General features: G+C 42.3%; 1 protein-coding gene across 6 annotated transcripts in view; it reads right to left on the bottom strand.

Moving 5' to 3' along the window:
• The window catches only part of ATP2C1 (ATPase secretory pathway Ca2+ transporting 1), a 141,784-nt gene that overhangs the window by 16,969 nt on the left and 110,789 nt on the right, over positions 1 to 14,026 (bottom strand). For all 6 annotated transcript variants that reach the window (XM_077811194.1, XM_077811193.1, XM_077811192.1 and 3 more), the window contains 5 exons: positions 9,623 to 9,718; positions 9,440 to 9,529; positions 7,617 to 7,721; positions 4,535 to 4,691; positions 945 to 1,115 (listed from right to left, as the gene is read on the bottom strand). In XM_077811194.1, coding sequence (XP_077667320.1) covers positions 945 to 1,115; positions 4,535 to 4,691; positions 7,617 to 7,721; positions 9,440 to 9,529; positions 9,623 to 9,718 — 619 coding nt within the window. The remainder of the gene's footprint in view (positions 1 to 944; positions 1,116 to 4,534; positions 4,692 to 7,616; positions 7,722 to 9,439; positions 9,530 to 9,622; positions 9,719 to 14,026) is intronic.

A 14,026-nucleotide genomic window follows, 5' to 3' on the forward strand; every position in this document is an offset into this window, starting at 1 on the left:
GTTTACTCCAGTAGCTTCATAACTTTTATGGAATCATTAGACTGGAGTGGTTACCTGAACTCTTGAGAAATAAGAAAACGTGTCATGAAGTCTATTCTGATTACATATTCATATTTGCATCAACATCTAGAGGCTTCAAGCAGGTCAGTGCCCCATTGTGTTAGGTGCAGTACGAACATAGCAAAAACAGTCCCTGCCCCAAAGAGCTTACAATCCAAAAAAGGGAATAGGAAATTAGCAAATGGATGCAAACAGGTAGAGAAAGGATGGGATCATAAAATGTGAACTTTTAAGTGTGTGGAAAAGATGATAAAAAAAATCACTCAGGCAAAAGTGAAATTTCAATCTAATTTAACTCCTTTTACAAAGCTTTGTGATCAGCCCACACAAAGAATCCCCGTCTGTAAACCAATAAAGTACAGAAGTCATGTAGATAACTTGTTCAAAGTTAAAATAACCACTTTCAACTTGAAATCCAGTCACATATGCAAAAGAGTTCTGGTACCATACCTGCTCTGAGTAACCTGGCCCAGTTTCCGAAAGTGCTTGCTGCTATGTGAAAGGCCCCCCACAGACAGGGAAAACTGTACAAAAATGAACTGTTAAATTGACTGAGCATACACTAGTGCTAGATGGGGAAAAAAACCACACTAAACTAAACCAAAATTGTCTCAATTACAGCAAACCTTAGGTATAAAAACAATTTTCAGACAACTATACTTTAAAGGGATACTCAGTTTAAACTACACGCTTTCCTGTTATATCACATTTGACAATCTTAGGTCTACTAAAATACAAACTGTATATAGTCTATTCATTTGTAAATTTCACAAAACCTTACTTCTATTTTTTTATTTGCACCACATAAACCATTTTAGAGTAACATTTAATAAGGTAGTTAATGGCTTCCAACAAGTCAAAATGAGAGAGAGGTATATTCATACCAATAGCAATCGCAGTCTCCTGTGAATCTCCAGTAACCATTTTTATTGCTACTCCTGAAGCAATAAGTGTAGTGACAGCTTCTTTTACACCAGTCCTTGGAGGATCAATTATTCCCACCAGCCCCAAAAAGGTAAGCTGTCCCAGCTCAGGGCCAGAGGCTAGGGTGAGAACTTTATAAAAACAAGAAAAATAAGTTACTTTTAAAACTAAACAATTTAATAAGTAACCAGCATAGTACATTTAACAGCAGCCCCCCTTCCAAAATAAGGATTTCAACCACACACCCTATATATTTTCTAAAAGGATAAAAGTCAAATAAATTTGTATTTGAAGAAAGACCGGATGATTGCTGCACACAGACTGCCGGCCCAAAGCAGCAAAAAACCACTCACATGAATAACGTTCCCCATTGAAATCAATGCAACTATTATGTGCACATTTGCAGGACAGGAGCCTCATTCAGTAAGCAGTCTACAGTAGGAAGTGAGATAGTGCTCGCACCCTCAGGTCCCCATTCAGAGAACTGTAACGGCTGTTAGATATATTCTGGTTTGCTTTTTGGTGCCTTGCCTCTCCAAGGAGTTTTGGAGCACATACTCAGTAGCTCTCCTTGTACTTCCAACTGAGGCTATAAGAGGCAGTGCAACACCTCTGCAGTTCCTCCTCTTACTGCAAGCCTACTGGATCTAAAGCAGAGGGGAGGGAGGGTGGAATACAGATAGGGACCGCACACCTCTAGGAGCCTCCAATTACAGTAAGTAACCTCCATTTCTTCAAGTGATGGTCCCCATGTATATTCCTCAGTGGGTGACTACCAAACAGCATTCAAACTAGAGGCAGGTGCAAGGAAACTGGCAGCAGAGATGTTTGTAGTACTGTTGTTCCTATGACTGCATTTGCCACTGCTGCTTGAGTTACAGCGTAGTGTTACATGAAACTATGGATGGAACGCCAAGTCACCGCTATGCAGATGTCTTGCATTTAGAAGCTCTCTGCGAGGATATGTTAAAGGAGCACTCAAGAAAGATAATGCCATTGTAGAGAAAATTCTTTGCCTTGATCTTCACGCCTGAGGATCTTCAAATCTGAGCCGTTCTTTTTAGGTGACAAATCTGAGGAACTGTCTCAGATTGAGGTGTTATTAGAGGAGGTTTTGGAAGAAATTGATAAATTAAAAACAGTAATAAGTCAACAGGACCAGACGGTATTCACATAAGAATTCTGAAGGAACTCAAATGTGAAATTTCAGAACTATGGTATATAACCTACCATTTAAATCAGCTTCTGTACCAGATGACTGGAGGATAGCTAATGTGATGCCAAATTTTTTTAAAAAGCTCCATAGGCAATGCTGCCAATTACAGATGTAAATCTCCAGGGACTGCAGGGTGGATCTTTGAATCCTTTACAGAATGTAGAGTCTAGTCTGTCTTTTCATTAAGAAGGTTGGACTCAAAGGGGAGGTCTTGGATAGTATTTTGGACCTCTCTAGGGAAGTCCAACGATTGAAGCCTTCATGTGACCAGTCCTCTGGCTCAAGATCTGGATGCTGTATCTGCAGCATCTCCCACAGCCTGGGGAGCCACCTTTGATACCAACCTTCCCTCATCCAGAGAGGACTGGAAGTGGGCTTGGTCTTCCATGGGTAGCTGGTCTTTAAAGTCCACAAGCCTGGTATTAAAAGCGTATGTTGCTAATAAGGCTTGGCAATTAGCAATACAAAAACTGGAGGTCCGCAAAGTAGAAAACTTTCCCACCTAGGAGATCCAGTCTCTTTGACCCTTTATCTGCTGAAGTAGATTTTTGGTAGTGTGGCCAAGCTCTTGCCATAGGCAAGGTGTAGGGGCTCAATATGGTGTTTTCTGAACTGCTCTGGCCAGTTCAGATATGGCCTCATTGATTGGGATAGCCAAAATGCCCAGAAGTCGATGGTGAGGGTCCTGGACCTCCTGTACTGGGATTTGTAGATCAACAATGATCCTCTGCAACTATTATTGATGTTGCTGTGGTCATGTAGCAAAGAAGGCAATGGAGGAGTAATGGCAGCATCCAGGGACGATGGGGAGGCTCCTGTTGGAAGCAGGGGTACTAGCAGAACTGGTTCTGGTTCTTCCTCCTCATACACCAATGGACAAGAAGGGGAGGAATGGTACAAATCCTGAAAGGGGTCCGGGTGGCTACCATAGGTGTCCTGAGGACCCCAATAAGGCCAGAAGTAAGGATCTATTGGTCACAGTGGCCCCCACAGGAATCAATACCAGTTGTCCCTGATTGGGTCATAGCTGGAGAAATAGTAAGATCTCACCTGTCTGCCAGGACTCCTTTGCCTTCATGGAGATACTGGTGCAGCTATCTCCTGACTCCTCCAATTCAGAGGATGGCTCCATTTGTAACAGTGGTACCATCGGTACTGAGGCACTCCAGCTCAGTGGATGGAGATGGGCCTCTTTGAAACAGTACCAGTTCCTCCTCTGGGGTAAGGATGTCTTTCAGGAGGGCATGGCCTGAACAGAGTGGAGACTGCAGGCAGGGGAGGAAAATATCCTCCAGCATTACTAAGGTCTCTCTGTACAGCCCACAGTACGAGAGTTCTAGTAAAGACTCCTGATGGACCAGTTCTGATGACACAGATGGATGATTAATGGATAAGTGAGGCAGCTCAGATGATGGATTGGACTGATGAGAGTCTCTCCCCATTCTCCCCCGCAGTCTCCGTCGGAACTAACATCCCTTTTCTTCCGTGTCTTACCCTTCAGCCTGGGGGTCTTCAGCAGAGCCAGTTCCGTACACATCATCATCTCACCCAACCCGGACCAGCTCAGGAAGGAAACGTATTTCTTTGCGACAGACCGCTTGCAGGAGCTGTCCTTATGTTCATGTAAGTGTCTTACTCTCATGGGGGACACTAGGTAACAACTCCTTGGGGTTCAATGTTAAGGGCTCCACTCTGGTTCGTACTTGGAGGGCCACTCTTGGTCAGCTGAGGCTGATGTACAGGGGGTGGGGGGAAGGTCTCCCAGGTCTATGCAGGGTCTCATAGCCTCTTCCATCAGGAACTTTCAGTCAGAGCTCTCAGGCTTCTCTAGTTCTGGGTAGGAAGGATTTATACATATTGCACTTAGAGATACGTGCCTCACCCAGACAGTACATGCACCTCTGACTCAAACAAGGGTGTCTCTAACTCAAATGAGATGAAACAAAACAGAAGAAAACAGTGGATAACCTGGGATTATCCAAAAAAACCCATAAACCAATTCCTGCAGAAAGAAAGAGATGACTGATAGTTAAGTGGTAATGAGTCTTATCCCTTGGGTGGTCAGACACATGAGAAGAAACTGAAACCTGAAGTACAATATGTTAACATCCACTGTCAGCCATGTTATTACTTAACCCTTAAACTAAAGTGCAAGTTTAACACCTAGTCCTAATTTGAAGAAATTGGTGAACACAACAAAACCAGAAAAGATTGAATTTAGAGTTTTAAAGCTTTCAAATTGTGGGGTTTTTTTCTTACTATGAAGAAGTGAGTCAAGTAACACATTTAAAGGGTTTATTAACCTGTAGAGATGGTACGCTAGAGCGGCCTTACCCCTAAGTCCTGCAGAGCCCATAGATATCTTCTCTTGCTGATACTGTTCTCTCTGTTGTTGGGTGAGAGGCAGGGTCTGCCCCTTGCTGTTATATGTTGTACAGTATCTAATCACTTGTTCATAAGCACCCTTCATAAAGCAAATCTCTGGTTTGTCCTATGGAAAAAAAAATATTCACACATGAATAACTACAGTCCTCTAACCTATATCATACATTCTGAAATGTAAGAGCTAACTAATTCATTTAAAGCTAAAATCTATTTTCAGAACAGTGCAATTCTAAATACAATATATAAATTAGTAGTATTACCAAAGCCCTCCAGAAAGCCCTCCAGAAATTAGGGCATTTTATTAGGCATTGTGGATACACACTAATTTTTCAGGACATGAACTGTCTAATGTGCAGTAGGGCTTGTCTCCATGTACAGCGCAGTAGGGCTTGTCTGCATGGGCAGCTTGACAGCAGCGCAGCTGCATCGGTAGCTCTTTAATGAAGAGTTTCTCCCTCGGTGTAGTTGATCTACCGTGCCAAGAGATGGTAGCTATGTTGGTAGGAGAAGCTCTGTCGACATAGCGCTATCTACACAGGGGGTTAGGTCAGTATAATTATGTTGCTATGGGATATGGATTTCACACACCCCTGAACAGTTATTCTGATATAGGTCTGTAGAGTAGACCTGTCCTAAATAGACAAGAAAAAGGGTGAAAAGGAAACCTCAGTTTACAGATTCATAGAATCTGTGAGTCTCTCTCACTGAATGGTATTTTCTCCAGCTCCCAAATCATGTTTTGTGGCTCTCCAATTTTTCAACATCCTCTTTAAATTGTGGACAAGAGCTACACACAATGAGTCTCACCAATGCCACACATACAGATGAAATCATCTCCTTACTTCTACTCACTACTCCCATTTATACATCCAAGGATTGCATTAGTCCTTTTTACCACAGTACCACACTGGGATCTCATGTTCAGTTGTATGTCCACTATGATCCTTAAGTCTTTTTCACAGTCACTGCTTTCCAGAATACAATCCCTTATTCTGTAAATATGGTCTGCATTCCTCATTCGTGGATTTATAACTTTGCATCTCCAAATTTTATCAGCGGTGATTTTATATTTACTTCCAGATCATTGATTAAAATGTTCAATAGCATCAAGCCTAGCTCCAAACTCTGTATCTCCAACCAGAAACATCCCCATTCACGAATGATTCCCATCGAGGACTATTTTTTGAGATGTCCGTTCTTGATCCATTTAATGTGTACTCTCAATACTGTGTAGTCCTAATTTTTTCATCAGCAAATTGTGTAATACGAAGTCTAAATATATTAGACTTATGCAGTTACTTTTATCAAATTTGTAATCTCAAAGAATAAAATCAGGTGAGAGACCTGGTTTCCATAAAAACATTTTGAATGGCACTAATGGCAAACAGATGGGAAACTGCAGCACAGAAAGAAGCCTGTGGCAGAATCTGGAACGGAACACAATATATTTACACTGCAACTGCGTATAATTTGCAGCAGGGGCGCATGTACCTGTGCTAGCTTTAAATCTAGTTAGTTTGCTAAACATAGCAAGGAGAACATGGTGGCATGGGCTTCAGTATGGCCTACCCAGGGAGTCAGGCAGGCTCATACAGCTTATGCCACTGCGTCTTCCCTAGATTAAAGCCAGCACAGGTATATCCATACAAACTGCAAATTATACAAACCCCGTTTGCAGTGCAGAGGTAGCCTCAGATCTCCTGAGCCCACATCCAAGGCCTTAAATTAGAAGGCCAGCTATCCAGTCAAAGAAATATCTATGTTAAAATCCTCTATACATTATACAAATAAATAGAGTTTAATTGTTTCAGGGCTTGGTGAAGCCAGGATATTTTAAGTTATTGTAGGTAGTCAAGTTGCTTGTATTGTAATTTTCCCCAACGGACCTTTGTTTCAGAGATCAGCAGGGGGAGTAGTGAAAAGGTTCAAACTTAACAAGAACACCAGAACACTGACGGTAGGGGAATCATAGAATCATAGAATATCAGGGTTGGAAGGGACCTCAGGAGATCATCTAGTCCAACCCCCTGCTCAAAGCAGGACCAATCCCCAATTTTTTTTTTTTGCCCTAGATCCCTAAATGGCCCCCTCAAGGATTGAACTCACAACCCTGGGTTTAGTAGGCCCATGCTCAAACCACTGAGCTATCCCTCCAGAGATTACCTGTAGTATATGATAGGGAATCCTGTCATCCTCCTGGCTCCCAAGGTAATTTTTAAAAATCAAATCCAATCTAGGCTGCTATGCTCGCCTTAATTCTTCTGCAGACTCTGTCCTAAAGCTGATGACTTAATGCCCTGAAAATTTGAAGCAGTGCAGCATGGAAAGTGGGCAGGCCACGAATTATAACCTTAATCTCCACAACTAGAGAGTTTCTGGTGCTATTTTGAAGCTTTAGCAGCACGCTAACTTTTTTGCCGTAAGCACTAGGGAGATATTCCCTAAATCCAGGATCCATTGCCTTCCATGACACATACTGTTTAGGAGCCTATGGCTACTTCATACTGGTCAGACTTAACAGCGATTCTTACTTTCACTTACACCAAAATATTCCACCTCACACCTTTTTTTTTTTGGGGGGGGGGGGAGAAGGAGGTAAACATACAGATAATTTCCCCCATTATTCCAAATGAAATGGTTATTTCACATAATAAAATTCCTTTTTCTGTTAAACTGATATATTCCTTCTTGTCGTGTAACTACATTGCCAAGAAAAACATCAGAACATAAACAGAATCTCATGAGATTTCTATGAAGGAGCTCAAATTTAGGATTTTAAATGTTTAATTTCACTGTATACTTCCACAAACTCCCTGTAGTTTTCAACAACCACTTCAGAGACAGAAAATTAAACTAGTTTCACTACCAAACTTTCTCCTTCACACTCACAGGTGTAGTACTGTGCTGCTGGCTTGCTACTCCCTTCCTGTACACAACTTCTGAAGTTAAACAGAGAGCTCGTACACCATTTCCTGTGCTCAGGAAGTTACTTAACATCACTGGGTGAGGAAATAGCCATGGAAAAGCCTACCTGTTGTGTCCTGTGCACACATTTAACAGCCATCCATTTTTGCTCTGAGCTGAAGGGATACTCTGCTTTTCTAATGTAGTCCTGCTGGAGTCCATCTAGACCCATCTGTGTAAAATGTAACAGTAATATCAAAACCATTTTTATTTATTTAGCCAGGCTACTAGCCTTTCAAGTCACAAGTTCAAATGGCTCATTTGCATTCTTAGTTATTTATAAACCCATTCAGTTTTTATTTCCCTATTAAAACTAAAAGCAAGTCACACTAGTCCAGCTTAGATATAAGCTTCGATAAACACCAATGAGCAAACCCACAGCTTTTTATATTTCAATGTCAGTCACCAACAGCATACTTTTTACATGTTCAAATCACATCTACTTTGTTCTTATACAGCATTCTGCTTTTCATCCAAAGACCTCAGTGTCTCATAGTCATACCTAGGTGCAAACACAGATCTTGCTGTGGCACACTGCTCATTAAAACATATCCAACTTCTAGAGCACAGATACTTTAGTATTCTATTGCCCCTTCTCCAGGTTTTAAAAAGCACTTTACAATGACTCAAGCCTGCATACCCCTGAGATAGGCATGTGTTACCTCTATTGCATTTCTGGGAAACAGAGGCAGACATGTTAAGTCAGCAGTTCTCAAACTATGGGGTGGGCTCCCAAGGGAGGCATGGGACTGTGTCATGGGAGACAAGAACTGTGGGGGGGGGGGGGAAGGGAAGGGAGGTGTTTTTAAAAAAAGAGCTCTGGCTGTCAGCTCCAGGTGGCTGGGGCTTGTGCACACCTGGGAAGCGGGAATAAAGGAGACCGCTGGAGCCCCACCACCCAGACTCGGGCTCTCCTCCCCCCCACATGCCTCAACAGGAGGTAGCTCTGGGCTCAGGTTTTCCTTCCCCCATACCTGGAGCCGTGGGGCTCCAGCTGGCAGCAGTAGTACACAAGGTTTCAAGGTAGCACTAAATCTGCTGTGATGAGTGATATTGACAAATATCACTTTTCACATTCCCACCCTTACTTCTGCGCTGCTGCAGCACCGCCTTCAGAGCTGGGCACCTGGCCAACAGCCGCTGCTTTCCACCCTGCCTTCGGAGCTGGGAGGTGGCATGTGTGCTTGGGGCCCGGGGTGGCATGAATGACTACAGACACAAAGAAGAGGGGCCCAATCAAATAAGTTTGAGAACCACTGCATTAAGTGACTTGCCCAAAATTATAAAGCAAGACCGAACAGTCATAGAAAGATTAGGTACCGGGGTTCATTCTCACCCGCCCCACTAGTCTTAGTACTTCATTGGCACAGCACATAGAGGAAATCTTGTTTAACCAAAAATTACTCAACTGAAATTCCCTGTATCCAAAACACTTAAATAGCACCTTTCAGAGTTGCAGCATTAAAGTGCCAGTAAATGAGCAACTGATTATGTGTTACTGTTTTATCTAATCCACTCCAGCTTCAAAACAGATGCTGATTACTTGATAAATGGACTAGCACCAAACTAAATGACAACTTTAAACTGTAAACGGTCAAAAAGTTGACAAGTTATCAATTACTTTATTCTCGATATAAGTTAAATTTCATTTTTGAACCATAAACTTAAAAATCAGATCCAAACAACTGACGTAAACTCACGTTAATCTCCTATTCATTATCTAAATTGTTAGGATTCCCAGAAATTTTTCATAATAAAAAATTCTTTATATGGAGATGAGGTTTTTTCAGTGTAAACATACTAACTATTAGTGCTATAGTTAAACACTCATTCCTACAAACTTAATGTTTCTGACATGTAGAGAAGAACCACCATGAATTCGGTGCACACCTTCATAGCAAGTGCAATTAAGGCCCCTTCTGTTGGTCTTCCCATTAGAGTGCTGTTTCTAATTATGGCATCATTGCACACACAACCTGCCTAAAAAGACACAAACAAAACAGAGGTCAAGGCAATATACAGTTCCTGTACTAATTCAATGAAAATAGACTGCTTACTGTGTTGAGATCTTACCTCAACAATTCTGCTAACAGAGGGGTTGTTATACCCATGAATAACATCACCATCCAGCACGACTTCTCCAAACCTGTTATAGCCTACTCCAGTAACCTGTAAGACACAAAACAGCATAAAATGGAAGCCTGAAAGGCAAGATTACTAATTTGTTTAATAAATCCATAATCCCCCATACAGATAATGGAATATGAGTAATTTAAAAATGGAACAATTACATCAAGTGAAAAGTGCGCGCACACAACATTTCCTAATCAGCTTCTACTGCAGAGGGTTTAGATTAAAAAGAGTATTTAACTCAATCTCTGAACAGTTTAATATTTCTATAGACTATCAGACCACAACTTCCAAATCTGTAATTCAAATTCAGAATTAATTCAGTATTCTTCAACTGCTGTATTCTTACTGCTTATCAGTGGTAAGCAAAAGCTTAGGATATTGGTTTCCCTGCCCCTCAGGACCCGCTAGCCGCTGTCTCAGACTAGGTCTACATTAGCACTTTTGTGACATAAGTTACACTGACAGAAGCACCGGTGTGGACAGTGCTATGTCAGAAGGAGATTCTCTCCTGCAGATATAGTTACCACTGCTCATTGGGGTGTTTTAAATTATGCCAATGGGAGAGCTTTCTTCTGACAGAATAGAGCGGCTACACAGAAGACCTTACAGCAGTACAGCTGCGCCACTGTAAGATCTCTAGTGTAAAGATAACTGCCCTTGGGGGATGGTGAATGAGAGCAAGGCTAAGTGGATTACAATGCATACCCACTGCAGGGGGTCAAGCAATGAGAGCCAGAAGTATAGCTACAGGAAGTGGGTTGCCTGAAGAACAGCAAAGCAGATGAGGCCTGGGAGAGATTAGACTGAAGACTTATTAGTTTATATTTATTAAGTATCTGTATTGCAGTAGCACCTAGAGGCCCCAATCAGGGGCCCTACAATAATCCCTTAGGTTAGTAGTGTGGGTATTTGGTTTATGTGTCCAGGTTTAGGATTAAAGTTCCTTCCATGGAAGCATCTGGTACTGGTCACTATCAGAAACAGGCTATCTAATTAGATGAACCATTGATCTGAACGATTGTGGCAGTTTTAGTTTAAACCCTATTTAGAAACGTACAGGAAGAATTTAAAACTAAAATTCAGAAGCCTTTTCACTCATTTCCCTCCTTTAGGACATGACTGCTCACACTGAAGTTACTGAACCTTAACTCTGGGTATAAAGAAAAGGAGTACTTGTGGCACCTTAGAGACAAACCAATTTATTTGAGCAGAAGCTTTCGTGAGCTACAGCTCACTTCATCGGATGCAGTCAGTGGAAAATACAGTGAGGAGATTTATATACACACACACACACACACACACACCATGAAAAAATGCGTGTTTATTATGCACACTGTAAGGAGAGTGAGGGGGCGGGGGGAGAAAACCTTTTGTAATGATAATCAAGGTGGGCCATTTCCAGCAGTTCAGCAAGAACGTATGAGGAACAGTGGGGGGCGGGGGGAGATAAAGAAGGGGAAATAGTTTTAACTTTGTGTAATGACTCAACCACTCCCAGTCTCTATTCAAGCCTAAGTTAATTGTATCCAATTTGTAAATTAATTCCAATTCAGCCGTCTCTCGTTGGAGTCTGTTTTTGAAGTTTTGTTGAAGAATAGCCACTTTTAGGTCAGAAATAGTGTGACCAGAGACTGAAGTGTTCTCCAACTGGTTTATGAATGTTAAAATTCTTGACATCTGATTTGTGTCCATTTAGTCTTTTACGTAGAGACTGTCCAGTGTGACCCATGTACATGGCAGAGGGGCATTGCTGGCACATGATGGCATATATCACATTGGTGGATGTGCAGGTGAACGAGCCTCTGATAGTGTGGCTGATGTGATTAGGCCCTATGATGGTGTCCCCTGAATAGATATGTGGACACAGTTGGCAACGGGGTTTGTTGCAAGGATTTGTTCCTGGGTTAGTGGTTCTGTTGTGTGGCGTGTGGTTGCTGGTGAGTATTTGACTCAGGTTGGGGGGCTGTCTGTAAGCAAGGACTGGCCTGTCTCCCAAGATTTGTGCAAGCGATGGGTCATCCTTCAGGATAGGTTGTAGATCCTTGACAATGCATTGGAGAGGTTTTAGTTGGGAATGAAGGTGACGGCTAGTGGCATTCTGTTATTTTCTTTGTTGGGCCTGTCCTGTAGTAGGTGACTTCTGGGAACTCTTCTGGCTCTGTCAATCTGTTTTTTCACTTCAGTGGGTGGGTACTGTAGTTGTAAGAACGCTTGATAGAGATCTTGTAGGCGTTTGTCTCTGTCTGAGGGGTTGGAGCAAATGCAGTTGTATCGTAGAGCTTGGCTGTAGACAATGGATTGTGTGGTGTGGTCTGGGTGAAAGCTGGAGGCATGTAGATAGGAATAGCGGTCAGTAGGTTTCTGGTATAGGGTGGTGTTTATGTGACCATCGCTTATTAGCACCATAGTGTCCAGGAAGTGGATCTCTTGTGTGGACTGGTCCAGGCTGAGGTTGATGGTGGGATGGAAATTGTTGAAATCATGCTGGAATTCCTCAAGGGCTCCTTTTCCATGGGTCCAGATGATAAAGATGTCATCAATATAGCACAAGTAGAGTAGCGGCATTAGGGGACGAGAGCTGAGGAAGCGTTGTTCTAAGTCAGCCATAAAAATGTTGGCATACTGTGGGGCCATGTGGGTACCCATAGCAGTGCCGCTGATTTGAAGGTATACATTGTCCCCAAATGTGAAATAGTTATGAGTGAGAACAAAGTCAAAGTTCAGCGACCAGGTTTGCCGTGACATTATTGGGGATGGTATTCCTAACGGCTCGTAGTCCATCTTTGTGTGGAATGTTTGTGTAGAGGGCTTCTACATCCATAGTAGCCAGGATGGTGTTTTCAGGAAGATCACTGATGGACTGTAGTTTCCTCAGGCAGTCAGTGGTGTCTCGAAGATAGCTGGGAGTGCTGGGAGGGCCTGAGGAGGGAGTCTACATAGCTAGACAATCCTGCTGTCAGGATGCCAATGCCTGAGATGATGGGGTGCCCAGGATTTCCATGTTTATGGATCTTGGGTAGCAGACAGAATACCTCAGGTCGGGGTTCCAGGGGTGTGTCTGTGCAGATTTGTTCTTGTGCTTTTTCAGGGAGTTTCTTGAGCAAATGCTGTAGTTTCTTTTGGAAACCCTCAGTGGGATTAGAGGGTAATTCCTCATAGAAAGTGGTGTTGGAGAGCTGCCTAGCAGCCTCTTGTTCATATTCCGACCTATTCATGACGACAACAGCAGCACCTCCTTTGTCAGCCTTTTTGATTATGATGTCAGAGTTGTTTCTGAGGCTGTGGATGATATTGTGCTCTGCACGGCTGAGGTTATGGGGCAAGTGATGCTGCTTTTCCACAATTTCAGCCCGTACATGTCGGCGGAAGCACTCTATGTAGAAGTCCAGTCTGTTGTTTCGACCTTCAGGAGGAGTCCACCTAGAATCCTTCTTTTTGTAGTGTTGGTAGGGAGGTCTCTGTGGATTAGTATGTTGTTCAGAGGTGCGTTGGAAATATTCCTTGAGTCGGAGACATCGAAAATAGGATTCTAGGTCACCACAGAATTGTATCATGTTCATGGGGGTGGAGGGGCAGAAGGAGAAGCCCCGAGATAGGACAGATTCTGCTGGGCTAAGAGTATAGTTGGATAGATTAACAATATTGCTGGGTGGGTTAAGGGAACCACTGCTGTGGCCTCTTGTGGCATGCAGTAGTTTAGATAGTTTAGTGTCCTTTTTCTTTTGTAGAGAAGCAAAATGTGTGTTGTAAATGGCTTGTCTAGTTTTAGTAAAGTCCAGCCACGAGGAAGTTTGTGTGGAAGGTTGGTTTAGTAATTCTGGGTATAGTAATTAGAGGGATATATAGAGGCCTCCAAGTTTCCACACTGATATTTTAAATTAAAAAAGTAAAAGTTAAAAAGACAAGAAACTAAGCAAGTTGTCAAACTGCTGACCAGTACATTGTTTTGAAAATTAATTTTTGCCACTTTCATTCCCTCATCTTTGTCTTTATTTTCTTCTTTTCCCTTCAATTCAGTAAGGTTCTTCTCCCCAGAATAACAACAATACTTTTGCTTATGCTGTGTTTCAAAACTCAATCAGAAAAGAGGCACTATATGTTTCTCCCAATGTAAACACAAGACTGGTTGTCAAAAGAAGGAGAGAAGAAAGGATGTAGGTAACAGATAAGCCATCCTCCTTCTACTGAAGTCAAAGAAAAGATGCCCATTGATGGCAATGGGAGCAAAATCAGACTGAAAGTAGTCCAAGAAATTGAGACTGGTTTAAGTTTTCAGTTCTTCCTATTCTGTATAAAACTGGCATAAAAGAAAAGAGTAGCTGAGTTTTCTGCTTCAGCTGAAGG

Source organism: Eretmochelys imbricata, chromosome 2 (genome assembly GCF_965152235.1).
Source record: "Eretmochelys imbricata isolate rEreImb1 chromosome 2, rEreImb1.hap1, whole genome shotgun sequence".
In the NCBI taxonomy this organism is placed as follows: Eukaryota; Metazoa; Chordata; order Testudines; family Cheloniidae; genus Eretmochelys; species Eretmochelys imbricata.